Source organism: Stylophora pistillata, chromosome 6 (assembly GCF_964205215.1).
Source record: "Stylophora pistillata chromosome 6, jaStyPist1.2, whole genome shotgun sequence".
In the NCBI taxonomy this organism is placed as follows: domain Eukaryota; kingdom Metazoa; phylum Cnidaria; class Anthozoa; order Scleractinia; family Pocilloporidae; genus Stylophora; species Stylophora pistillata.
In genome coordinates, this window is record NC_142524.1 from 30,425,546 (window position 1) to 30,453,523 (window position 27,978).

At 39.7% G+C, this 27,978-nt stretch overlaps 2 protein-coding genes across 4 annotated transcripts; one reads left to right on the plus strand and one right to left on the minus strand.

Moving 5' to 3' along the window:
- Window positions 1-373: 373 nt before the first annotated feature.
- LOC111339252 (uncharacterized) lies at window positions 374-22,249 on the minus strand. The gene is made up of 24 exons (XM_088725133.1): window positions 22,154-22,249; window positions 20,829-21,036; window positions 19,248-19,439; window positions 18,437-18,526; window positions 18,047-18,211; window positions 17,762-17,908; window positions 16,943-17,129; window positions 16,579-16,649; window positions 16,201-16,492; window positions 15,604-15,836; window positions 14,910-15,124; window positions 13,694-13,931; window positions 13,296-13,461; window positions 12,215-12,321; window positions 11,749-11,935; window positions 10,817-10,927; window positions 10,416-10,615; window positions 9,862-9,976; window positions 9,356-9,498; window positions 8,890-8,925; window positions 7,960-8,096; window positions 5,600-5,810; window positions 4,098-4,184; window positions 374-3,502 (listed from the first exon to the last, which is right to left on the minus strand). The coding sequence occupies exons 2-24, from the start codon at window positions 21,006-21,008 to the stop codon at window positions 905-907; spliced, it is 6,108 nt and encodes a 2,035-aa protein (XP_088581259.1). The 5' UTR covers window positions 21,009-21,036; window positions 22,154-22,249; the 3' UTR covers window positions 374-904.
- On the plus strand, window positions 21,655-27,843 carry LOC111319653 (uncharacterized protein KIAA1755 homolog). Of its 3 annotated transcripts, none has more exons than XM_088762361.1 (6): window positions 21,655-21,811; window positions 22,363-22,523; window positions 23,715-23,897; window positions 24,787-24,876; window positions 25,224-25,478; window positions 26,383-27,843. In XM_088762361.1, the coding sequence occupies exons 2-6, from the start codon at window positions 22,488-22,490 to the stop codon at window positions 26,557-26,559; spliced, it is 741 nt and encodes a 246-aa protein (XP_088618487.1). In that variant the 5' UTR covers window positions 21,655-21,811; window positions 22,363-22,487; the 3' UTR covers window positions 26,560-27,843. The 3 variants fall into 3 exon arrangements, with proteins under 3 accessions (XP_088618487.1, XP_088618489.1, XP_088618488.1); XM_088762363.1 differs by lacking the exon at window positions 21,655-21,811 and adding an exon at window positions 22,906-23,156 and having other exon boundaries at window positions 22,216-22,523; XM_088762362.1 differs by lacking the exon at window positions 21,655-21,811 and having other exon boundaries at window positions 22,216-22,523.
- The last annotated feature ends 135 nt before the right edge of the window (window positions 27,844-27,978 follow it).

Genomic DNA, 27,978 nt, shown 5'->3' on the forward strand with positions numbered 1-27,978 from the left:
GATTACCAAAACGCATTGCGCTATCCAGCGCACAGAGATTTATCTAATGGATAGCGTTATCAACCCTTCGAACAAATGACTGCAAGTTTGTGTGTTGGTGTTCTAGATAGGTAAGACACGACTTTCTCGCTCAGAGTGTCAGCCGGTGCCTCATAATGAAGGTCTCCAAATCACCCTTGGTATTTCTAATTGCTTCATAGTGTCGTTCTGTTCAATGGCCGGAAAGTATTAAATCACATCTCAGTCCATACTGAGAAATTGTGCACGCGCATTTCCCACTGATTCGCTTCATTATTTCACAGACTTAACATCAAACTCTCTTGAAAATGTTTACCCCCATTCTAGCTTTACCAAAATCCTTCAGGCATAGAAATGTGGTCACACTTATATTGTTTTCTTGGTTATATTAATCTTAAGTTCCTTCGCTTGAACAAATAAACTTGGCACTATATATACTGGTATTTCGTTCTATTCGATACTTAAATATGGCAACCCTGTATGTGACATTCAGTTGGAAGTAGGTCAACAAGGTTAAATCACTTTTTAGATCGTTTACATTAACATTTTTAGTTTAAAAGAAGGTAAAACCGATTTCGTTAAAAAAAATAATAAATTAACATTACAGCAAACTCCACCGTGTGTGGGATTAAAAACACACCAGCCTACTGAAACTCCTCTTTCGGTTTGTTTACAAAAGACTGTTTATTCTGTGTAACTGATAAATTAAAACCACAAGTTTCTGATCCACAGTTCATTTCTCTGGCCAGCATCAGCGCGCACTTAGTGGAGATATCTTCAGTGCAGTTTGTTAAATAGAATCTTCTATGGACAAAATCTCAATTCTGATTTTATATAGGTCTAATATGTCTGCTTCATACCAACAAATTCAGCTCCTAAAATATGTTCAAAACTGACATTCGTCATCTTCGAGAAACCTATAAGGATCTGTGATTGGTATTGCAGTGGTTGAATTACGACTATTAGAATGAGAAGAATCACTTCTACAAGCATCAGACGATGCTTGGTCCGATTTTGTATGAGTACAACCGGTGGACGTAGATCTCAGTGCTTGAGGAGGGAGGTATGTTGGGTTTTTTCCATCCGACTGGGCAGAATTGACAGAAACAGATCTAATGGCTTGAGGAGGAAGATATGTGGGGTTGTTTCCACCAGTCTGGGCAGAACATGCGGACACAGATCCCACTGCCTGAGGAGGAAGATATGTTGGGTTGTTCCCAACTGCGCCAGTCACTTGCGCCCTTGCATTTTGGTGCCCAGTATTTTCCGTAGTATTCTGATCACTTGGTGCCCACTGGGAAGGATCGGGTCCACTTGCGTCTGACGAGTGTTCATGGTCACTAGTGTCTGGTGTAGGCTGATCGCTAACTGCTTGGTGAATAGGAGGATACGGTGGATTGTTTACACCTGCGCCTGGCGGGTTCCTCAAATGACCCGCGTGTGGTTTACACTGATCGTCAACTGCTTGGTGAATAGGAGGATACGGCGGATTGTTTACACCTACGCCTGGCGAGTTCCTCAAATGACCCGCGTGTGGTTTACACTGATCGTCAACTGCCTGATGAATGGGAGGGTATGAAGGATTCTTTTCTCGCAAATTTGAGGAGTGTTCCTCCCGTGAGGGTCGTTTATCTGTATCTTCTGATGTGGGTTGATCTCTGACCGCTCGGTAGATTGGAGGATACTGTGCATTGTTTGTACCTGCACCTGATGAGTGTTCTTGGCGAGCAGTGCTTGTTATGCGTTGATCGGTAATTGCCTGATGAATGGAAGGGTATAATGGATTTTCTTCTCCTCCATCAGGAGACTGTTCCGCACGAGAGGGTTGTTGATCTACGTCTTCTGATGTGGGTTGATCTCTAACCGCCTTTTGAATTGGAGGATACTGTGGATTGTCTCCTACTGCACCTGATGAGTGTCCTTGCCCACCACTGTGTGTTGTGCATTGATCGCTTATTGCCTGGTGAATGGAAGGGTATGACGGATTATTTTCTCTGCCAACTGAGGCGGGTTTTTCCTTAAAATTTTGCTGACCCATGTCCTCTGGGGTAAGTTCATCTCTGACTGCTCGATGAATTGAAGGATACTGTGGATTGTTTGCACCTGCACCTGATAAGTGTTCGTGCTGACCGTTGTCTATTGTACCTTGAACGTCAACTTTCTGGTGAATGGAAGGATAAGATGGATTCCTTTCTTCTCCACTTGAGGGGGGTTCCTCCTTGAAGAGTGGTGGTCCCGTGTCCTCTGGTGTAGTTTGATCTCTTACCGCTCGGTGAATTGGAGGATAAGGTGGATTGTTTCTACTTGCTCCTGATGAGTGTTCGTGTTGACCAGTATCTGGGGTGCCTTGATTGCTAACTGCCTGGTGAATAGAAGGATAAGATGGATTCCTTTCTTCTCCAGCTGAGGGGGGTTCTTCCTGGAATAGTAGCTGTCCCGTGTCCTCTGGTTTAGTGTGATCTCCAACCGCCTGGTGAATTGGAGGATAAGGTGGATTGCTTCCACTTAAGCATGATGAGGGCTCCTTTGCACTACTATCTGATGTGCTTTGATGGATAACTGCCTGATAAATAGAAGGGTATGATTGGCTCTTTTCTCCGCCATCTCGTGACAGTTCCTCCTTAAAGGGTCGCTCACTTTTGGCCTCTGGAGTTGGTTGATCTCTGACCGCTCGATGAATCGGAGGATACTGTGGATTGTTTCCACCCGCACTTGACGAGTGTTCTGGCTGCCCAGTGACAGTTTCGTCCGGAATAGGTTGATCGTTTACTGCTTCATGAACAGGAGGGTAGGGTGGGTTGCTTGTTCCTGGAAAATTTTCCGTCTGAAGTTGTTGATCAGTACGTTCTTGAGTAGTTTGATCCCTCTCCGCTTGAGAAAGAGGAGAATACGCTGGATTATAATCAAATACCGCAACCGAAGAACATTCGTGTTGAAACTGCTCGTTACTATTCGGCGGTGGGAGATTATAAGCCGCTTGAGGTAAAGCAGGATACACGATATTGTTCCTAGTCGAAGGGTCTGACTGTTGTTCTTTATGTTTTCGATCAGTGTTCATTAAACTGGTACTTGAATTTGCCAAAGGGCGTGCCTGAAAGCCTGTACGATCGTCCAAAGAATGTCGTACAGGCTGGAAACTAGAGTTCTCCTCAGGTTGGCGACAAGACAAATTTCCATTATTGACTGGATGATCAATTGCTGAGGATGGTGTACCGTTGATACTATGCCCAAACGAGAACGGCATTATTCTATTTACCCCTATCTTTTCAGTAGCACAGTCCTGACCATTTATTGTAGAAACCACTAGCAGCTGCAGCAAGTTACCGCCAGAGGTACCAGCTTCCTTTCGTAGCTGCTGAAGGTATCTCTGGGTAAATGCTAAGTGATATTCGATTTCCCCAATGATTGCAGGCTGTAAGAACACCGTGTTGCTTCTTAGCTTTGCAAACTTCAGCGTCAATGTCCCTGGTGTGGTGTGCCCAACCTTAAAGGTTTAAAGGAAAAATTAAAGGAAAACAAAGAATAAACGATTACACTCGCCATTTAAAGATCACAAAGTCATCCTACACTGTACATTGTATGCACGGTAATTCTTACAAATAAATTGTCATGGGAATTTAGGAAATTTGCAATCAAACTACATGCATGTAAAGGTAATTCCCCAGCAAATATGTTAACAACGTGCGTGTGTACCGAAAAAGAAAAGGGGAATTAATGTTTTTTATTTAGATTCATAATCTTTGCATTTTTCTGTTGGAAGTAATGCAATTATTTCGAGGATGCAATTATTTCGAGGATGCAATTATTTCGAGGATTCGTCGCTCCGACGAAGGGCTAACGCTCGAAACGTCAGCTTTTATAATCGTAACGGTGGCCAATTTACCATTTCAACTTTGTTGACATATTCAAATTATTTCGAGGATGGACTGGCTGTAAAGTCAATTTTGCTCATTTTCACCAAAAACAATTTCCTTAGCAGTAACTGACAGCCCGCTCATTTTCTGTGAGTTAATCGTAGTATACCCACTTCAATTCAAACAAACCGATATTCTGACTACATAAATATTGTGATAATTCACCTGAAAAAACATTTCTCCAACCTCCAGATGGTTTAATGGTGCAGATAGATGAAGAATAACTCTGCCATCCTTGACTACAGGAAACCCCTATGTAAAAGAGAAAGTACAAAAACAACAAGCCTTTATTTCATCTCGAATTTAAAATTGCAAAAAAACATGCTAATATCTCCGAGAAATACAAATGAAGTACAAAGTACAAATGAAACTGCACTTGTATGACACAGCTATGCAGTAAAATTGGTATTTCTTTAGCCAATATAACCCCTTCCCACCTAATTTTGCCAGCCGTGCTGGAGCTGACACAAAGAAATGATCTTTAAGATTATATGCTGATACATGCAAGTAGAAAGGGTAAAGAGATATTTTCCTGTTTGGAGCCTCTGGTCTTTCTCAATAATATGAAAGCTAAATTAAAACCTCACTCTATAGAGATTCCTCTTTTGTCAGAATCTGTAAAAATGGAACGCCTGAGGAGATAACATAACTGAGAGCCGAAAAGGAACTACTGTCTTTTGTTAAAAAACTAAAATCTTTCTTTTACCCAGGTCTTCGCACAGTTTTCAATCAAGATAACATCTGTTCTTTTAAAATACTTTGAATGTGTAAAATGTTGTCATCTCAATGTTCTCAATTCTTGTACATGTTAATCAACTAGTTTTTTTGTTCCTCTTTCGTTAATGATTATATATTTTGTTATTTCTTAGCATGGGGGCTTGTAAGTGGGTTGGGTTTCAATTTTGTCTGTTTCTAGGGGATAGGGAAAGGTAATTTACCTTGTAGAGGACAACCTTGTCCTATTGTAGATTTACCTGCCTTAAAATGGTAAATTGTTAAATAATAATAATAACTAAACAATAATTTGCCAATGTCTACCTTTTCATGTAAAACCTGACAGACTCAGTTGGAGGAAATCTTAATTCTACAACAGCCCATGTCTGCATAACCACACCCAATAAATCAATTTGTTTAAGCATGTGAAGGTGTCTTCCTTAACCCATTAACTCCAACCCAGATGTGATAAAAGTGTTATTTCTCCATTCAATTCCAAAATGATATCTTGCAAATAGGTAATGAGAGCATAAAAGCCTTTCATTTAATGGGTGTATTTTATCTTGATATAGAACCAAATTCTACCCTCTAGAACTAGGTGTGCCAGTCAGAAGGGAGAATCTCTCATTGGATGTTGGGAGCTACAAGGTAAAGCCTTTGTCAGTGGCAGCTGTGATAAATAACCTTCACACAATCAGTGAAATGTATACAATCTGTGGCGAAGGTTATCCAAACAAAACAAAACTTGGGCAACGAGTGAGAACAGCAAAAGGTTTTAATTAGCGATCGGAAAACTACACGATCACACAACAAGATGGCATGTCAGGCGAGCACATGTTTCTGTCTCTAAACTGTGGGGGACTTACTTCTATTTTGGTAGAATCCGCTGGCTAACGGGCAGTTGGCAACACAATCCAGAGAATTACATATCTATATAATATATATCTATTCACCTCAGCTTTAAGTTGCTCCAGTAGTAATGTAGTTGGTCTGAGAAATTTTTCAACAAAGCTCTTAGGTGACCCATCAAACTTCTGATTTAATAATTCCCTCAGGCTTTCTTGAACCCTATTGCTACAAGGGTAACTGTTTCCATAGTGAACTGCAAGGGCATGTTGTGCAGTTGTAAGAGTGTCCTGGAAATCAAGAATGATTTTTTTCTCACTGAAAAACACTTAAATATTCTCCCAGGTGAATATACAGTTATAAAGTCCTCCCAATGAAATTTCACATTGACATACATCTCCAAAAGTTTGGGGAAGTCACATTAGACAAAAATAGCCAAAGTAAATAGTAATCATAAAGATATGAGAAAAAAAATTAATTATTATTATAATAATGAGCAAAACAAATTTACAAAAAAGGAAAAAAAAGGTATTAAAAACAACCACTTTCCATTCACTGATTGCTAAATGCACCAGATTAGATGACTATGTGGCTGCATAATACTGTAATTCATTTACTGAGAAAAAATCATCTTAAAGATAATGTTTTTTGGCTTAAACGATACTCACTCCTCAAAGATTATAGCAGTGCATATAAATTTCTTCATTACATTGCAAAATTGAGACCAATCTTAGCATTTGCTCATTGGACTGAATAAAAAAGCTAGAATACACCTTTTTTTCTCCAGGATGTTCATCACATCCCTAATCTTGGTTATTTGTCCATCAAATGCATCAATTTATACCTTGGATGACATATATTGTGGTTCCCAACAGCCCATATTGATTCCTATCACTTTTGAATATTTCCCTTGCAAGTTTCTCATAAATTTTTGTATCAAATTCCCAAATATCCTGTTCTAGACATCCCCAAGCATCCATTTCACTCCCAAAAGTGATTGGGAAGTAAGTTTTCCTAATGGAGTCCCTTCATTAGCAATGCAGGCAATAAGAGTACATGTACTTCAACTCATCAGATATATATCCTGATCTTGATCCAACGCCAAATTTGCGAAACTAATTTATAAGAAAATATGTTGCAGCTTAAGAGAGGAATTAACAGTCAGATCTTGGGAGTGAAAGTGTTGACAGATGTACACTAAAAGATTTCAAAATCAACAGACCCCAAAGTTAATATTTATAACTATTACATTTCATATTTCCGGTCTCCTTTAGTGCATCAAATATTTTTGCTTTGCTTTCAACTCATTTGGTTTCTTCAAGTAACCTTTCTTGGACGATCACAGGTTCCTCACTCGTTTCATTTAATTCATGAATAGAATTTCACGGTGAACTATTCTCACGGCTCCTCAAACAGAGTTGTATGCACAAGCATAAGCAGTTATTCTATCACAACACGTATATGAGCTAAAACAGCCTGTCTCTTCGCATTTTCATATAACAATGCACTGAACGATCGCTAGGATAAGAAACCGCTGCATATTGAGTAAGACATTACGTCCCATGTTTGCCGCGGCAGTTTAGAAATTCTTTGCACTCGATTTGCACTTCCACATTCACTGATGAAGTTACATAAGGTCTTTCCTCACCTCTACAGTATGTGAAGCGAAAGCCATATTAGAAATATCCACAAGTTCACCTTCTACGACTTCTAATTTCAGTTTCGATTATACGACAACTCTGACGAGCCACTTCCGCAAAACCGACTGACGTAATTTCAAACCCAAACTCTGGAACTGGATCGGACTCGCCCCCATTTTTCCAGACTGGACTGGATAGAAATCAGTGGAAATGGTATCCTATCTTTTCGTGCAGACGTTTAAAATCTCTCTTCTTTTAGTTTTATTCTCCATCATACAGTGAAACCCAAAACATGCTACTTTTGATTCAGTGAAACCCTAAACATGCTACTTTTGATTCAATTTCGCGATCCTGGGGGTCATAAACACATTGTCGAGACACTACAGGTGAGTTTATCATGCATAGGATTTATGGTAATAAGTTGTCTTCAGATCATGTCAATGATATAAGCATTGGTCAAACAAAACTTTGAACTAAAAACTAACACTACTATGTGGTGAAAGGATAATGTAACCGATAGTACAATTGGAATGGTCCAAAAATAAGCTGGAATGGGCAAGTCTCCATTTCATTCTTAATTGAACTTTATTATAAAGAAATCTGAGTTTTCTAAACAACAGAAAGTACCCTTTGCCCCTTTTGCCCAACCATTTCTTTACAAGGTTATCCTACTCTATTTCTGTTCAGACTCATGAACAATCATCAACCTTTTTGAGCTTTTATTTTTGAGTTGTTTCTTGAGTGGATCACTGTTGTATTCCACTTGTACCAGGAAAGAAAGCTTCGAGTTCACCCATAGAAAGACACTAAGTGATCTGGCTTCGAACTAGGTATTTCTATCATTTTCTTCATCCCAGAGTGTGATGTATTGATCTGCTCGCAGTTGCTCTAGTCCTGGCAGCCCTTGATCCGGGTACTCTGCGTCAATGCCGTATCCAGTTACGTACACCTTTGTGTCTGAAGGCTGCAAAAGATGGAAGATAATGTTTAGATACGGAAAAATGGTCAACGCAGTCATAGCTTTACTGCAACCGTTCTACTTAAAGCTAACTAACATGGATGCAATGGTGGTTATTTTCGATAAGAGACAATGTCTCTCTTGGTTTTTGAGCTGTCACCCAATATTTCACACCTTTTACTAATACGTAATTTAGGATCTTGGGCAGAAAGTTCATAATGGGCATGAACATAACCTAGTTTCTTCCGGCGCCACCACTGGAATTCGGACCATCCAACACAGAGGCTAGCACAGAGGGAAATGATCGACCAGTTCTACATTTCGGAAAAGACGACAAAGCAGTACCTAGGTGTTCCCAAGGAAACCCTTGCACATGAAGAGAATTTATCCATGGTTCATAGTTTTCAGAGTCACCGAGCAAAAATGAAACTTTTGCTCGAACTGAAGGTATTTTCACATTTTCTCTCAATCACGGGGTCAAAGTTCCACTTGACACGGACAAGACTCTGGATAAGACTCGTAAATATAATACAGCAACATGTCTTCACCTCCACACCTCAAGATAAGGATCGTCTCATGCTCGTACCCAGTCTCACGACTATTTTATGGAGCGACCTGCTATAGCTTAACAGGTTAAAATCAAGATAAATTTTTATTTTTAATGTTTTGAAAAGTAAAGCAAAAATGAAAAAAACATCTACGTTAGCCCTTTTACACACTAGTAAAAATAATATTTTTGTGCCAACAATAGAGGCATAAGAAACTTTAAAAAAGAAAAAATAATTTAAAAGTTGCTTACTTGAATTTTCGTCACGTATTCAACAACCTCTGCGAACTAAAACAAAAGAGAAATGCTTAATGAGAGTCGGTGAATGGGCTTTTTATCTTCAAAAGACCTCTTGAAGTTGGTCCCTCCCCGAAAGGTCTGTTAAGGTAACCGATGAGGACGAGATTCCCTTTGTCATCATTTCTCTTACCTCATTAATTAGATCCATTGCGTTAAAACCATGGGAAAAAATGTAAGCAGCTTAAACTAAAAGCAACATTTATATCGACAAACACATTTTCAACGATTCTACAGATTCTGCTTACTCCGATCAAAAGGCTTTGCATAAGGCTCTCCAATTTGCCTTAACAAGATCCGTGTTGTTTAGTTGGAAATTTTTCAGTTTTGAAAAGGCCAGTGTTGGCATTTTCGCCGTTTCTTGGTTCATATTAACAAAATTATAACTTTCCTTTAAACAACTGAAAGATAAAGTACCCACCGAAGCGTGTTCTTTGGTGCCATTATCCCTTGCGTCAACTATCACGGTGGAGGCCTGAAAGAAAAACTCGAACACGTCCTCCTTGAAACCAGAGTCTACACAGTAACCAAGAATAGGTTCCTCTTTGAAGTAAAGCACAAATCCTATGGATAAAAACTTTAAATGAAAACACAGTCTTATGTGCCTCTACGACTTGAAATATCAGAGATGATACGCGGGTTAGAGTATCAGAAGAGATCGGCACTTTTAAATAAACTCATTTCGCTTGTAATGCATTGGCTGACATTTCATTTCCCTCCAACTTATTTCTATTCCAGTGGGGAGATTTGAGGATTAAGCTGGCTTTTTCTGAAAGTACAACACCACGACCTAACCCACTTCTCGAAAGGGAACTGTTCATTCTACAGTGTGACTTATAATGTCTTTCGCCATCTTGTATTAAAGCATACTATTAGAGTGTTCACTTGTCGAAAATCTCGATTATTCTGGTAAAAGCTCAATTATACCATAACAGATTTCGCTATGAAGCGTCCTGTAAGTTTTAATAGAAAACTGTTTGTCATCATCCAAATAGGTTGGGCCTCCATTTTGTTCACACGCCAACCAATCTGCCGCTTGTTCCTGCACGGAAGAACAAGAAAAATACCATTTAATTTCTTTCAGTGTTTCATACGTTGCTTCAACTTAGCTGATGCAATAGAAAATTCTTCAGAAAGTGAGCTCTGATGCACTTACTTAACCCCTCTATCAGAATTTAAACAAATGAATGTATTTCGATAGATATCTTTGTGGTGGTTCTTTGATGTTCTTTGTTGGCGACTGGTTTTTTAAAAAGGCATGTTCTTGCTATTGCAATAGAAACACTGCTAAAGGATTTAAGCTTGAAACAAACTATTAAACATGGATGACAGAGCCATGTGGACGCTTCAGAACTTTTCCTAGACATCTTAGAATTTTTTTCCTCCGAAGAAAGAGATCACAAAGAAAAGTCAGTTTTATTCATTTCACTTCATTTGTGATGCATGCTCTCGATGGAGTACAATAGTAATCTATGACTTACTGGTGTATATAAACTGAGCATCTCGTCCAATCTGTGTATCTTCAGTTTATGTTGAACCTCAGGGCCAGACAAAACCCTCAGGCGAGGTTCACGAGCCAAATATCTCCGCATGCTCTCGAATGCAAACAGCAAAGGCAGCTCACCAGCATGATCCAGGTGGTTGTGCGTGATAAAAACATTCCTTGGAAATTCGTTGTAAGCTGAAAATGCAAAATAAGGGCGTCTAGATTTAACTGCCTTTGGTTTTCAGTTCATAAAACTAAACTTTCGGAGATGGTTTGCAGCTGAAGACTTAATGCAAACGGAGTTAAAAAAAAAACAACAACAATAAAAACCCAAAAAAATAACATAAAAAGAAACAAACAAACAGTTACAAAGTAAATATTGAGAGTTGTACTGACCAAGCCTCTCTCTACAAGCTTTAACGACGCCGGCTCCAACATCCACCATAAGCAAAGGTTTCCCTCTGTGAAACACAATTGCGGAGGAGCTTGGCTGTCCATGAAGGACGGCTGAAATCAGTTTCAAATACTTTATGAGTTTTACAACAGTGCATTATTTTCTATGTTCCCTTTTGAAGGATTTACGTCTAAAACAGAGGAGGTGGGGGAAGTGAGAGCTGGTAATTACACTGCAAGAGGTTTGGTATTTGTGATCACCATTTTTTTGATCCTTCAGTGTCAGTCACCTGATAAATCGTTAATGCTGTGATCTATATACTAGTATTAGCTATGATGATGATTATCATGCCGCAAACTGAGCAGAATAATCTAACAAAGGCAATTTTGCGAGGTCAAACAGAAGAGACCGCGAGAACTCAGTAGTAAGACATGCTTCTTCATGAGTGAATACATTGTAGATGTTGTAGGTCAATTTGTTCTTTAGGTAAATTTGTTTCAAACTAGGTTAATTTGATCTCAACCTAGGTCAGTTGCTGATGTCTGTCTGTCTGTTTTTTTTTTTTTTTTTGGCTGTGTTGAGATGTCTGGAACCTATAATTTTATTAAAACAATTATTCGTCTCAGGTTCCAGACATCTCAACACAGCCAAACAAAAAAACAGACAGACAGACATCAGCAACTGACCTTGGTTGAGATCAAATTAAGCAAGTTTGAAACAAATTTACATAAAGAACAAATTGACCCACAACATAGATACCCAGAAAAGACAACGGTACATTTATAGTCATAGGATCTAGGAGTAGAATGGTGGAGATGGGGGTGGAAATCATAACTGTCTAGGCTGGGTTGCAACGCAATGACTTGTAGATAAGTAGAGCTGAGTAGATCTACTCTACACCGCGAAGACCGAAATCATGTCCTTTCATCAATACCCGTTGTGCCTGTCCCAGTTCCAACGCAGTACAGCTCCACTGTATTTGTGCGTGTGGTAATTTTTCCTCTCAGTATGTTGAGAACAAAATGCATCTCGGGACGTGATTTCTCTGGCCTCAGACACTCGTCTACAATTTCTTTGAGCTTTAAGGCCAGTTCCTCTCCAAATTCTTCAACAGAAATATCCTAAAAGAAAAATGCGAGAAGACTTTCACGGAGGATATCGCTTAAGAGTTTTTTGTTAAACAACAAAGAATGAAAATTTATCATACATTTTAGACACTATAATTCACAGCTATTATTCAGTGTCCCGCTGTAGTAAATGACAATCTACTCCAGAAGAAAAAATTTTGAAAAACCATTCTAATTAAACTTTTTTACGGGCACACGATCTACTTTTGTTATAATTATTATTTTACAACTACAGTTAAAAGTTTTCTGGCTCTTTTCGTGGCCTGTAGTTACCGGAATGGTCGGATTCTCTCCCGCCATTTTCTTGTTGAACACCGTTTCATGCTGCAGAATGTTATCATACACCTCCTTACCACTCAGCACTTCTATCAGACACAAACCTGGCGGGTGAAAATTAAAACTGAGTTGACGGATAGGGAAAATGGTGATCCCATATTCCCACGGAATGGGAGACGCGGTAGCCTCATGGTTAGTGCACTCGACTCCGGATCGAGTGGCCCGGGTTCGAGCCCTGGGTGGGGTCACTGTGATGTGTTCTTAGGCAAGATACTTTACTCTCACAGGGCCTCTCTTCACCCAGGTGTATAAATGGGTATCGGCGAATCTAATGCTGGGGGTAACCCTGCGATGGACCAGCACTCCATCCAGGGGGGGGGGGGGGGGAGTAGAAATACTCCTAGTCGCTTAATGCTACGTAAACCGGATTTAAGCGCCAGCCCGATGGACCACTCGACTCGTGACCGGGCTTTATCTACCTTACCATATTCCCACGGAACCTTCATTAAAAACTTGCGATATATTTGAAGATCGACATCAACTCACACAAACCGGAACATGAGTTTTCGACTTGAAATAAGATCTCTTTATCAGTCTAAATAAGTCCTTTCTGTATAGTTAAAATGAGAAATAACGACTTCAAATAAGGACTACTTTCAAAAACTCATTCGTCTAACCGTTGTCCCTCATTCTAGCCTCGAAATCTCCTTTCCGTTTAGCTGGAACGGCACTAAATTTATCTTAAATTGCTTGACCTGGCTTCTTAATAAAATCTTGCGACTGATGCCTGTCTAATTGGATTCAAAGTAAAAGGTTTCAGATTTCCTGGGAATCTGGAAGATTCTAAACTGTACCATATGTAATAGAAATAGAGAGAATTATAACAGTGTGAGCAATCGTAATTTCGCCGAATTGTTTTTTTTCTTTTTAGGTTTTTCTATCATTCATACAAAAAGGCGATAAACATTCGGCTATCCGATTTTGGTGACAATAATTTGTCCTAGTTAAATAACAAACAGGCAAACAAAACAATGAGAAAAACGACAAAGAAGTCACCGTTAGCAACATCAAGGTTTACCAAAACTGTGAACATCAGCTTTTTTGGAGTAACGTCCTCCAGTAGTGACCACTTCAGGCGCCATGTAACGATACGAGCCAATCTGGGTTTTTGTTTGACGGGTCCCTTCAGTTGCGCGAGCAAGACCAAAGTCTCCGAGTTTGAGTACTGTGTGGTCAGCTGACAGCTACGAAGAAATGGCATAAAGGACAGACCTCCTCAATCGAGCCACATTACGACGATTAAAATGAGATGTGCAAAATTACCTCCAACGAGATTGTAAGATGAGGTGGTGATATAAGATGGTAACGAGCAGGCAACAACATGAATTAAACCCTTCTTGTACCTCCATAAATATCATAATTCCACTTCTTAGTTGGTGCAGTCTATGATAAATACAGTGAAATTATCACACTTACAAAAATGTTTTCAGGTTTAACATCTCTATGCATGATATTGAGCGAGTGAAGATGCTCAATGGCAGAGCCAATATCCTCTGTGAATCTGATAGTAAAATCTCTCCCCTGTCCGGTTCCGTAGTTTTTCTCCAGATAGGCTTTAAGATTTCCTCCCGCCATGAACTCCATCACAATTGCTAGCTGATTCTGGATAGAAATGCACTCAAGGACTTTCACAATTTTAGGGTGCTTTGCTTCCCTGAAGAAACAAATGAATGAAAGTGAGTGCTGTGAGATTTGTCCCTCACTTGCTGGTGCTGCTTGCCAGCGATCACTACCGCGAGAAGAGCAGCAAAGTTTAGTAGTAGTAGAAGTAGTAGAAACTTTATTAAAGTGTCAAAAACCGTCTAGCCAGGGAACAAATCCCTTACTAATTTGGGGACACCAATTAGGGGAGAATATACAAACTAAATACAGTAGTAGATAAAATATCTATAGTTTCAATTCAAAACTAAGTCACTCCCTCGCCCCCTCGCCCCCTCGCCCCCTCGCCCCCACCTCCAAAAGAAGACAGATGGATTCGAGGCTGCAGCAACATTGAAACCACTTTTTTTTTTTTCAGAACCAACTGACATAATCTATACGAGTAGTTTTAATAAGGTTACAAATCTGCTTAGGTTGAGGAGATAGAAGGGTTAAACTTGATATCCGTAAAACAGTGCTCGATACATATAGTAGAGCGAGTATAACGTTTGATAGGCAGAAAAAATCAACTACATTTCATCCCTACAGACCTGTTTCGTGGTTGCCCACTCATCTGGGGATTTTAATGATTTTAATTTAGTGATTTTAAAATACCCTGATGAATGGCCAACCACGAAACAAGTCTGTAGGGATGAAATGTAGTTGATTTTTTCTGCCTATCACACGTTAGGTTAAGGAGATATACCATTGCAATTTTAGTCAATTTGACCATCACTGATTGAGTTTACGTATTCGAGAGCTTTAAGGATGAACATTTTTTTATCATTAACGAATACGAAGATGCTTGGCAATTATATTTGATCTGAATTTATCTCTCCACACTGAGGCCAGATAGAAGAAGAAATTCGATACCTTTTGACCCTGATTGTGGCATGGCAAGGATGAGGTTGAGGTTCTAGTTCCAAAATAACGTAAAATGCTAACGTGTATGCTTTATAGAAATAGAATTCTACAAAAACCATCATTATGTTACCTCAGGGTGTCCACTTCCCGTTCAAAGTCCTCGATTTGTTTGCGGTTCTCGATGTTCTTCAGGATCTTTACGGCCACCTCATGACCGTCCTTCTTGGCCCTGAATACCTGGCCAAAGCTGCCCTCACCAAGTGGCTCTAAATAGCCTGGGTCCAGCTTACTGATCACTTTTTGGCTTACCCGAGTCAATGTCTCCAACGCTTCCAAGTCTTTTTTCTGTCACGATAAAATCAGGCATAGAAGAAGAACAAGAAGATCAGTTCTCTCTTTGGCCAAAATGCAGACCTTCTACTGCATGCAGCCATCCAGCACTTTGCCAGCTGCAGGTTTCCCTGAAAGTTCTAGGTGGTGACTACAAAACTTGATTTAACTGCTCATGGTCTCTTGGTGGAGAGAGATGTCATGATGGTCGATAGTTAAAAACGTGAAGCTCATATTATGCGTGCACAATCAACCTCACAAATAATAGCAATTTAATTCAAAATCACATATTTTCTAGCATCTAAAAACGAAAAGAAACTGTACGTGCTTTGCCTCATTAGTATTAAAGTATTTCCATTGATCTTTAAAGATACACTGTTTCAATCAGTTTCAACGCTGCTTTTCAAAGGCCATGCATGTGTAACGTCAACACTGCCGAACAACTTGTCTAAACACTACTCAAGCACAACATTACACAAAACGAGGCAACATACTTCAATTGCATCAATATTGCATTTTTCTTTCATCTGTGCGTTTTCTCTCATGATAGCCGTGGCGAGTTTCAGAATGGAATCTTCGTTGTTCCAAGCGTTTGAACGGCTTCTCTCGTACACCTTTCGTTTATTCAACACCTCATCCCCATTTATATTAATGAGTTGAGCGGCGAACTTCCTGTCTTCAGGGGACGAGGCTGTTTCAGCGTAGCAAATAGCTTCATCTGCTCCCCCTGTGCCATACAAGAAAGAGATGTGAAAATAAACGAACGATGACAAGTAACGAACGAACGAAAATTGTAAAGGTGCTGGTTTTCAACATGAATCATCATTTAACCTTAAACCTTCAAGAATCGATGCCGAGCTGCATTAAACTAAGAGCATTTAACTGATCATTACATATTTCCTGACTTGAGGGAAATAGCTTTCCCTTGAGCTGGTATCTGATTTGATTTTAATTAACATTATCAGAATCCCCATTCCTGTATTTATTATCTTTCAAGTTAATGCTTAAATGACATTTCAAATAACAAAAAACGAAGTATATCATCGTTTAGGACTCTGGTTCGGCAGTTCAGGCCTTATGAATAAACTAACCTTTAAGGCGGATGAGAGCAAACGTTTCCTTCTCGACTTCCTGCACTTGGTAAGTTTCCTCATCACCGACAATGAGAATTTCCAAGGAGCTGTTACTTCGCATGAACGACTTGCAAAGCAGAATGGCCTTTGCGTATTTACTAATAGAAATCTTACACTTTTGCAGGATTTTCTGCGTTTCCTCCTCAGACGGAGGGGGTATCTTCTCAATTTGCTTCCATCCTTCTATCTCTTTCTTCACTCCGTGGTAGAAGAACAAGGCAGTGACGCTGGTGTGTGATTCAGTTATAAGCTGTGATCATAGAAATGAGCCCTCTTTAGTCGACTTTCATCCTTTAAAGGCAGGATTGTATTACGACCATCACATCATTTACTCACCTTTATTAGATTGTCACGTCTTCCCTTCATTGCATCCAACGTCCGCTGGACCTTCTCCTCTGCGTACACACCTTCATATGAAATGAAAGCAGCATAGGTTCTTCAGGAAAATGAAAATGAATTGTGGAAAACGTCCCTATACTTTCTACCATACACTCCTTTTAAATTTCCATCGCTTCCCTCTCTTTGTCAGGTTACTATAGCTAGGTCTCTCTTTACCCCAGTCACAAATCCCATATTAACTAATTAACAAAGGCAAAAAAACTAGACCGACAACGGGCTTAAGTTTCAAAGTAGATAATAAGTACAGCTTAACTCTATTTTGAAATGGAAGTTAGTTCGCACCAACAAAACGGGACTTTACCAAAAGGATCTTTCGAGAATATATCTTGAAGGGCGGAACGTGAAATATTTTCAAAGTATTCGTCAGGCGACAAAGCGTTTGTGATATTAATTGTGTGAAATATTATCTCCGAGGCCATTTTCTCCAGTGCGAGCTGTTGTTTAAGATACTCTTCCCTCTGAGTCCGCAGGTAGGATCTTTCATATACCTTTAGAAAAGAAAGTGAGCTATCAATCCATACAGACACATAATTAAACTTTTTAACTGTAAAAGAGGTTTAATTTTAACAATCCGTAGGGTGCTGAACCGGAAGTTAGCAGCTTGTTAGGTATGGTCACGGGTCAATATCAGCTAGCTCTGCTGATAGGTGCGTCAGCCATCGTATTGACTAGCTGCCAATCCGATTGGTGCGCCGACGAATCGACGGCAGTTTCCCGCGTAAACACTCACTGTTTTCTCAGTTGGTCTTTCAAATACTAATATAATTAATTTGGATATATCAACAAAGTTGAAATGGTAAATTGGCCACCGTAACGATTACAAAAGCTGGCGTTTCGAGCGTTAGCCCTTCGTCGGAGCGTTAGCCATTCGCTCCGACGAAGGGCTAACGCTCGAAACGTCAGCTTTTGTAATCGTTACGGTGGCCAATTTACCATTTCAACTTTGTTGATATATCCAAATTATATCGTTACCCCCACCGACGCAGCCCCAAACAGTTTCTTTCGAAACTATCAGCCTTTATTCACTAATATCATTAGTTGGGAACGTTAGGTCCGTCATTCGTTAAACTACTGTGGACAGCGGAGAGCTTTTCATCAATTGTAACCATTTTATACTTACCTTTCCTGACTCGATTTCTTCTTGAATTGTGCCTGTACTCAAAAATTGCACGAACTCCCACGGTTGTATGTTTGCCTTTAATGTAAGAAGATTTCCATTTTCATGAAGGTCTGAGTCCCAGTAAGTCTCAAACTTGTAATGTTTCATCTGTTGAAGGAACGAAGAATAACAACAAAAAGTTTCACTTCGAAAGTGCAGAGTGACCTCTTGGGAAAAGGAAAAGGAAACAGGTCAAGGAAGATTAAAACCACCTAGAGCTAGTTACGAATTTCAATAGCTGTTTACCTTGGCGTTAACCGCAAATTTTTGGAAGAAATTTTTGTACTCCGTGCGCTCGGGGTCACAGCCAAGGAACAGGATAGATCTCTCATCAAATATTTGCTGCATCAATTCCACTTCAGGACCTTCAAGATCAGTGCAGAAATCTTCAAAGTAATTCTTTCTACTTGGCTGAAAATAATTAAAAAAAAAAAAAAAAAAAAAGACCACACTCAACATTATGAGCAGATAAAAATCGAGCGTAATCAGGTAGCGGCAGTGCCAGGAGAAAAGCCACCGAAACAATTTTGCAACTGTTTGAAATCCAGAAGGGTTTTCAGAGCTGCATGGTTGAAACTCTACACAATATAAAATGTGACTACGGCACCTTAAGGTGGCAGATCCCTGATAACTTACCAACGGCCGCACGGTAAAACCACCGTCCCCAAGGCACTTGATGATCACATCTCTACGCAGGTCTGGCCAGGACTGGGAGAGACAAGAAATCTGAAATACAATATACAAACTCACTGAATAACCCGTCAAATGGCACCAAGTGAAACGAAAGCGAATTGGTTTCTCCCCTTCTCACTTTAAACGTTCCCTCTCTCTTCTTTGTGCCCTTTTTGGTCTAGGTTGAAATTAAACGGGAAATTAATGAGCAATTCCCCGGAAATTTATGGCAAGGAGAGTCCACCTTAAATGCTAGGATATGAGCCCGGCTGCAAATAACTCTCAAAGGTGAAAGCTCGTACACATTCTGAACCGAATTTTGTAAACCAACAGCATACTCGTTGGGAGCAAGGTAATCAAATACCGTCTGGGATATAAGGACTGTAGTATATTGCGCTACATAGCGTAATCACTGTGAGGACACTAACTGTTACTCAATCGCGTTGTCAAGATATTTTCCAAGTTAAAGCAAAATAACTAAGTATGAGTATGGAAATATACTATCTTGATCACTGAATGAAAGACAGTTGAATTAAAGCACTAATAGGAGTCACTTGACCTATGAATACTCTACAGGAACGAATAGAGAATCATTCGCTTCAGAGAAACTCCCAATGAATGGCTTAATAAGGAAAATCATAATATGGCTGCAAAATAAAATCAAAACTTTGGTTAGAACAGTTTGGAGCATAAGACCTCTCAAAGGTTTGACGCAGGAAAAAAATAACTTTGACGCAGATACATTTAAAGCGAAACGTCTTTCCATTTTACCAACCTGGTCCAATCGTAGTTTCTCGCCGCCATTCCCAGTCTTCCAGAGAAAGCGCTCTACCAACTCGTCCATATTGGTAGTGATGATGAGAGGAAACTTTCCGACATTCCGTAAAGCATTGTGAACACGTGACGGCGCCTGCTGAAGATCTCGTAGAAACTTTTCTTCGAGATCGATTAGTGCGTTCGTGCCTTTCTGCAAATTAAGGGACACCTGTTACTTTGTACCTTCGTATGGGCTGTAAAACAACAACCAAGAGTCTTCTGCTCTGTGCTTTCCGCTAACACCAAAGCCTGTATCAAGCAACATGCATATGTTGGTCAAAATCATACAAGGTAAGGAGAGGTTTGTGGTTATTCATCGTGGAAAACTCAATGGCAATGAAGTATCGTCGTTTCTGATGTACCATCGCGACGTTTTCGCTTTAAGAAGGCTGGCTTTACACCATTGAAACTTCGCGATCTTCATCGGAAATTCATTTGGAGAGAAATCAGAGGGTTAATACCTCACAAGAGATTATAAACTCTTGTACTCGTTAACAACATGTTGGCTGTTGAAACAGATTCAACCAAGCAAACTTGAGTTGCTCCATGTCCACGATGACGTATCGTAAATCAGTTCTTAGTTTTAAATAACTTAAGGTATAGTCTCTTTACGAGCCTAGTGGCCCATCAGGCTGGTGCTTAACTCCGGTTTCTAACAAACTTAAACTTGTTTTAATTAACTTAAAAGTCTCGTGCCAGTCTTGGTTAGTAGTTGCTAAGTTTTCAGTCGGATGTGCAAAACCTTCGTAAGGGACCGACCATTACATGTCTCAAGGGGGGGGGGGGGGAGGGAGAATAGAGGATCATTTTGGTTGTGTCACGACACAATTTAACGAACGACCTTACGGGCGTCCGTACAAGGTGCTACTTTTAGCGTGCACGGTCAACTGTACCGCAGGCACGCCAACGCCACGGCTTTAGTCTTGTCCTGTGGGCGTTTGAGCACAACGCTTGCGCTACACTTGTACATAGCTGTGGAGACTGGGATCGAATTGAATTTACTTTATCCATAATAGGAGCTTTAGTTTAGTTGACGAGACGTGCGGGAAAAACAATGCCAGCTCCGCTTTTAGACTTGGCAAACTCTATGTATTATTCTTATCCCCCCCTGGCTGGCAGAAAATTGGTACCCAATTTATATATAGTGTCCCTTTTATACTCTGTCGGCAACAACTGATCCCCCCTCCGTTCCCCCTGAAAACCATGTGATTCCCTCCAAACTTCCCCACCCCTCCCCCCACAATTCCCCACCCCCTCTCCCCCAGGCGTTAATAGTGACCGGTCCCTAACGAGAGTGCATTCGGACATACTGCTTTCACACCTACGACGTGGGAAAACCAGCATACTTTTGAGTTCTACATCTTGTACATTATGCATGTCTTTCATCACATTCTCGACGCAATTTAATGATCGAGCAATTTAAGATCATTTCAGTCCCTGGTCCGGTAAATTTAAGCTGCCACTATTACCGAACTCGATGAAAAGCTGGATATAAGTCTGACGTCCGAATTACCTCCGGCTATGCAATAGACATTCTCACCTCAGAATGATTGATTATCTGCCACCAGTCATCCAATGAGGGGTCACGCTTATCCGTGCTGACTAAAGTCGATACCTGTTCACCGACAAAGAGCACGAGCTTTCCTTCTACAATCTTGGAGCGAATGGCTTTGAGTTCTTCAGACAATAGTAAGCGAACGTCTGACTTTTGCTTTGCCATTTCAATGATGAGATGCGCAATTCTTCACCTAAAACACAGGAGAGGCGAAGCGCTTAAAGCCTGAACCCTACCGTTTTCTTTGTGTGGAGACTGTCTTTTTAGTGTGTTTATATCCTTTTTACCTTTTTCGGCATTTGCTATTGAGTGTGAAACGGGAAAAGCGATGAAATGACTTGATGTCAGATATACACAACGCGAAAGAAATAAACCACTCTTGATCAGTAATGTATCGTGCAAACTGGTCAATCCTTCCCTTAAAACTAAAAGTTGTTTTGGCCTTTGGATACAATTTCCAGAGAGCCAAATACAAAGATGTATAACACTCCCTAAGGGAACTCGTTACATTTTATAGGCAGACATTAAAATTGCCCCTCTTTATTCTCCGGTCAAGAGAGAATGCGATATTGAAAAAAAAAACGCAATAAAAATTCAGGGAAAATACGTATACTTTGCGAAGCAGCCGGGCATACTATGCCTGTTTCTGCAAACTAATTAAAGTTTTCATCTTGAAAATCCACAAGACCGGAAGTTCGCGAAACCCCCTCTATTCCACTGTTCATCCCAGAGGTCCATGCCCAGCTAAATTTTCAAGATGCTCTTACAACTTTCACCGGAAGTCGTGCACGCACCTCCCAGTCATCCCAGTGATTACGCTAATTTGAATACTTCCGTGAAAGCTGATTCCCAGAAGATACATAAATGATGAAACGTGCACTTGTAGTAACATTTATGTACAAACGTGGCAAGGGAATTTTCGCGTCGCGGTGGTGAAATTCAGTCCAATCGTGTCTTCAAAATCAAAGGTATTGGGACTTTATCACATTGTAGATATGTTTTTGCGTTTTGTCGATCCGACAAATGAGTACTCTATTTAATAATTTTTATGGACGTATGCAGCAACCCTAGTTGAGGTAAATGTGCAGTTTCAGTCTTGAAGGACGAGACAAACGAGAACTGGTGGCGTCTCTTTTTGGGTCACTTTGTTCCGGAATTAGCAAGTCTCCAGAGTCTCGTTTGCGCGGCAGACGAAAACATCAAAGTAACGAGAAGGCTAGGATAATTTCATCTTCCATCCTCAAGATACTGTATATATTTAAAACATCCTTAAGTACTTAAAGTAAAAGAGAAAGAAATGCATGAATTACCTCCCTTCCTTATTCCTATGTCAGTCGTTTCTGTCTTCAAGCTGGAAAATGAAAAGCATAGCCGTTTTCACTTTCCAAACAAGTAAGCTAGAGTCGTGCCCAGGGCATCTCGAAATAGACTGGCTCGCTTCCGAGAAAGTAAGGAAACTAATGTTTACAAATAATAGGAATGGACTTTACACACTTATCCTAACCATTCACCTGAACAGAGTCTGTCATTGAAGAAGTCGATCCAGCTTGCTGAGGTTGCTTTAAATTTGGCACCAGCACATCAGCTTTGAATGAACAGAACCTAGAACCGTGCCATTAGAAACATCGACTCCACTCCACACAAATGGCTCATGGCACGTTGGACGTCGGACAGTTGGACGTAAGTGTGCTCATAGTGTATCACTTTCATCGATGGGTTCAAAATATTAAATAATGGCTCACTTCAGCTGCTCTGTAACTAATATAAGATATTGTTCAGCTCTTAGACAGTACTATTGCTGTATTGTGAGTGAATGCTTGTAAGAGGTCAGTACTTACTCTGATATTACCAACAGGGTTATATAAGCTAACAATCAGCTTATCAATTGAAATAGATTGAAGGTTCATCCTGGTGGAAGCTATCCCAGTTTCAATAGCCTGAAGTTACCGGGGTTATTGCTCAACTCCCTCTTAAATGGGATAACGGTTCGTTGTAGCCACGTCCTTTTCCCCCAGAATTTCATCAGGATCCTGTGACAGTTTCTCCCTACAAATTTACTCAGCCCCTAGAATATCAATCTTCCCTGCCTGGAGAGAGGGACAATTTGAAATGGGAATCTCTTCCGAGAACACAACATGGCTGGAACCCTTGCCTTTTAAAGTCCAGGAGTCTGTAACCACTTGACCCACTGACCAGACCAAGATCTCACAGTGGCCTTAAACTGTACTCCCTTTGGTCTGGGAAAAAATTTCATGGTGTATGCTGATCATCCGAGTGAGAGAAGTCCTGAGAAAGACTGTTGTGGATTAAATGGTGAATGATGTTTTGACAACCTTAGCAGAAGTCATTATAATAATAATAATAATAATAATAATAATAATAATAATAATAATAATAATGTATTTCTTACAGAGCACTATTTACAATGACAGATCAACAGCGCTTTACACTCAATGTATAAACCCACCCATCCTACTCCAGGGGAGGATATCCATCACACAGTAATCTCGTGCGTGGGAAACTAACGTCTCCTACCCCCAACCCTGCAGGAGATGGGACCCCCATTTATTCATCCCTATCCGAGAAGACTATAATATCTAACCATTTCTTGATGTTATAGAAAGGTAGCAAATTCTTCTCAATTATTTTAAGACCTTGAGTGTTGGTCCAGCCGGGGACTTGAACCCTCGACCTCCCGCACAACAGTCTAGCGCACTATCCATTGGGCTAACTGGGCAGCAGTTTTATCAAAGTTGAGCAAAAAATTCCTGTCAGTCAAGGGGATTTTAGGGGCTGTATCTGACCCCAAAAATATTACTTTTGTTTGGTATCTCATAAAAAGCCAACTGTGTGTGTTTTTTTCCTCATTAGGATGTCATCAGTAATGCTGTGGGCATTTTCTGCAACTGTTATAAGTGTGACTATCCAAAAAGTCCACAAGTGAAGGATGGGTTGAAGTATCTTCTGAATGAAAGATACAGGAGTAATGTCAATAGCTTCATAGACAACTTTGTTCATCCCACACAAAGTCTTCTCAGCGAGTTGGAGGAAGAGGTACAGGAGATATAACTTTTGCTTTTAAAAAGACCACAACAGACAGAGCCTTGTTTTGGGACCAGACAACTTATTGATAAAATAATAATTACATGTAAACAATGTATATATCCTACCCAGATAAAACACTTGAAAATTACACGAATAAAAACAATGTTCCAGTAATCAGGAATAAATTATGAACATAATATAGAATTGTAGAAACAATCAAAGCTGCCTGACTGGTGTGGGTGGGGTCAGGGAAACTAAAACTTACATAGAAGCTAGAAATAAACTTATTGTTTGCTTGCTTGCTTGCTTGCTTGCTGATGACATGTGTTCAGATACCTAAGTGGTAATACACTGGAGTAATTTTGCAACTAAAACACATTAGTTAGTGTGGTGCATAGCCATTGGCTAACATCCAAGTCTTGTGACTTGCTTGCTCAATCTAAGAAAGGACTAAGGTGTAAACTGCCTATACCCAGTTTATACCTCTCAGTTGGCAATGTCTAGATTTGTATTGATGGAATTAACATTCACTTGTAATAAACAATTTTTCTTTATTTTACATGGTAATTGGATCAACTTTGGAATAATAGTAAATAATGTAGTCTTATGATATACCCTGGGTGTGGCTGACTTGAAATTACATGGTACAGTTTCAATGCTACAAAATTATATAGTTAATTTTTTTCCTGGTTGACAGCAGTTGTTGATATGAATTTTACTGGGAAAAGACTATTCTAAGTGTACTTAGTTTTAAAGCAACTTTCAAAAGGTGATCTCTGTAAGTTATAGTGCTGTATAGGATAGCTCAAGTGCTATCCTTGCAGAGGCAATTACTTTATGGTATCAACTTTTGTTTAATTATAACAATAATCTCTAAATTTTACTTTGTCCACTGTAGAAGTTTCCCCTTTGCTTACCCAATGGCAAAGTAGTTCTTCATCTGGCTCCCCCCATCAGCAAATTGGCAATTGGAGAGTTCTTTTACCAGGTGGGTCTCATTAGAACCACGGCCTCATTAGAACCACGGCCTCATTAGAACCACGGCCTCATTAGAACCACGGCCTCATTAGAACCACGGCCTCATTAGAACCACGGTCTCATTAGAACCACGGTCTCATTAGAACCACGGTCTCATTAGAACCACGGTCTCATTAGAACCACGGTGAAGATTCTCCCATACTTATAGTGTAATTGTGCTGAATCACAATCCTTGACTATGATGTACTATGCGAATGCCAGAATATAAGAAAAAATAATCTTTTTTCTTCCCTGTCCATCAAGTATTTTGAAACTGACCTTGTGACTTTTTGTCTTCTTATTCGCTATCATACATAGGTTGGTCACACTAATCCACGTACTTTAGTTGTCAAATTTGCGAAGTATGAGCAAAGAGGGACTAGAGTCAATGAATTACAGCGCTCAACAGTTCCTGAAGGTGACTATGACATTGCCTTTACCAAAGAGTACTTTGACCAAATAAGGAAAGAGGCTGTTGGAGGACTGGGAGATGTTCTGATGCGTACCCTTGTTGTCTCAGGTAATCCAAACTGGATGGTTCAGAGAGAGGGTGCTGCAAATCACCTTAGGAAAGTAAGTTGAATTGTGCTGATCTTTTTCTAACTAATATGTAATCAAGGTTTTAAAGACCTTGCATGGCATATTTTGTAAAGATAAAGAGTAGGGGGAAAGTGAAAAATCATGAAGGAGAAGGAAGACAAGAAAGGGAAAACACAGTAACCATCTGTTGTACAGAAAATGAACTCATGCTCTTCTTTTGAACAAGTGGCCCAAGGTGGCCTATTTTTGTTTTCCAGTAAAAAAAGATTTGCTAGCTAAGAAAAGATTTCAAAATAGAGAAAGGGGTAGTGCTGTACAAATGGTGTGTGTTACTGTGTTTTGGAGTTAATCAAACTTGAATTACTAGTGAATGAAACTATGCAGACCTCAAACTTCCTCTCCAGAACTTTCTGTTCCTTGAATAGTGTAGCAAGTCTAAGCAAAACATTTGGATTGCATTGTACCTGATTTGATGAATGTTTCATTTTATTTCTTAGTAATGTTTAATACTAAATATATTCGAATTGTAGAAATATTTAAACTTTTATACATCAGATCAGCTTGCCTAAGGAGTAAAAGCTTTCAGCTAGACCCCTATCCTTGATCACTTAGTAACCTTGCCTAAAGCAGCGAGGTTGCCAGATGTGTGAGTTTATGTTGGGGCCTCCAGCCCCTGCTTTTAGCTCCTCCCTTTAGCAGATTGCTCCATACTGCGGGAAGATTGTATCTTCCCCTGTCACACAATGAGATAAGGAGGGTGGTTTAGTTTGATGTTGATTGCTCTTTTCGCACACCTTTTGAACCAGTTTGGTTCAGTCATCAAGATCTTAGAAGACTCAAAGTTGACCCCATGGTCTGCCCCTGTGGTGTGATGGATGAAATTCATAGATTCTACTAAATATAATTTACATGAAACCAATGGCAATGTTTCCCTTAGTGTCCAACAGAAAGGATTGGCAGGTTGAGGTTAGAGTCCCATCTGTCTGTTCAGGAAAGCTGCGATGATGAATCAAGCACTATGTCAGAGCCCCATTCTCCAACAGAAAATGATGATGTTTACTCATCATCAGATGGTGCAGTTGTTTATTCCAATGGTTGTGACAAAGGAAACTAAATGTGTACTAATTTCCATTTTGACATAGGAATAGTCTGTGGTTGGTAAAATGTTTATTTCTTGTTTATTTACTGAGTTCTTCGACTTTTTCCATCAGATAGTTTTGCCTTATTATTTGAAAAGGGTTTTGTGACCTATTTGATGCAATTTTGTTGATGGTATATAACCTTTACTAATAAAAGCTAATTACATATGATGATAATTCATAGAAGAATTATCAATTGTTACCACTAACATCAAGATATAAGCAGTGAGTTACAAGGGGAATACAATTTGTACCCCTATTCCACAATTTATTGACATGTAAAATTATTTAGCTTCAATGTTAGTATTCCGCAGTGTTTAGTTGAGTGACCTAGACAGAATTTCTCCATTCAATATCAATACAATATCAAATAGACAAGTGATGAGAAAAAAGAAAAACAATAATTAGGGATTAACAGTTGATCCAATACTTAATTCTTACAAGATAAAGAATTGTACGTCAGACAGACAGTAAGGAAATAACCAGTAAGGCGAAGCAAGGCAAGGTAAGGTAACTTTATTTCAACTCGGGTTGTTGAGGCTGATTAGGTCCCTAGCAATACATGCTAATATGCCGAGCAAACTAACTAAGTGCTTAAAAATCCCCACTGGCAGTAGGCAGACCAGTGGGCTATTCACAGAGTGCAGCCAAGAAGTTGAACTAGGAGCAACTGAGAACAAATCCAGTGAGTGGCAGGGTGGAGGACTTGAACCCAGGACACTGGATTACAAGTCCAGCAGCCTAACCTCTCAGCCATGCCTCCTCCACTGTACTAATGAGATCCTGAGAGTGAAGAGTTGAAACAATTTGGAGTGACTGATCAGATCCAATTCAAGGTTTTAGTACTTTGTTCTTCTTTTTACAATAAATATGTTTGAGTTTAAATAGACCATCCATTGTTTTATTATACAATTGACAACTTTATTTAAGACAACTGTATTTTAAGGTTACGTGGTTTGGATTATTTTCTGTCCAAAGATGCTATAGGAAAGTTTATTTACTTTAATAAATAGTTTATATACAATCTTAATTTATCTATACATATTTCATCTCCTTGAGAAGCAGAGATTTTTAGTATTATTTTTTATTGTACTTTAACAATTAACAGCTTTTGAAACTGTGAGTATATATTTACTGTAAAACAAGTATTTCAAACAACAGGTAGACTGTGTTTGTTTCTTTAAGTTGATGGTCAACTTTGTAAAGTTACATCATCTCACTGCCTCTTTGTGGTAATAAAGAATGTGACACATACTGTATCTGGTGCTATTGTTGAGTGTGAGTGTCATCATTAATCTGAACATTTTCTTGTCTTGGTTTGCTCTCAGAATGGGTAGCCACAGGTAGCCAAGAATCCACAAGAACTCTTTGAATTAGCTCCAAAGAGGCTTTTG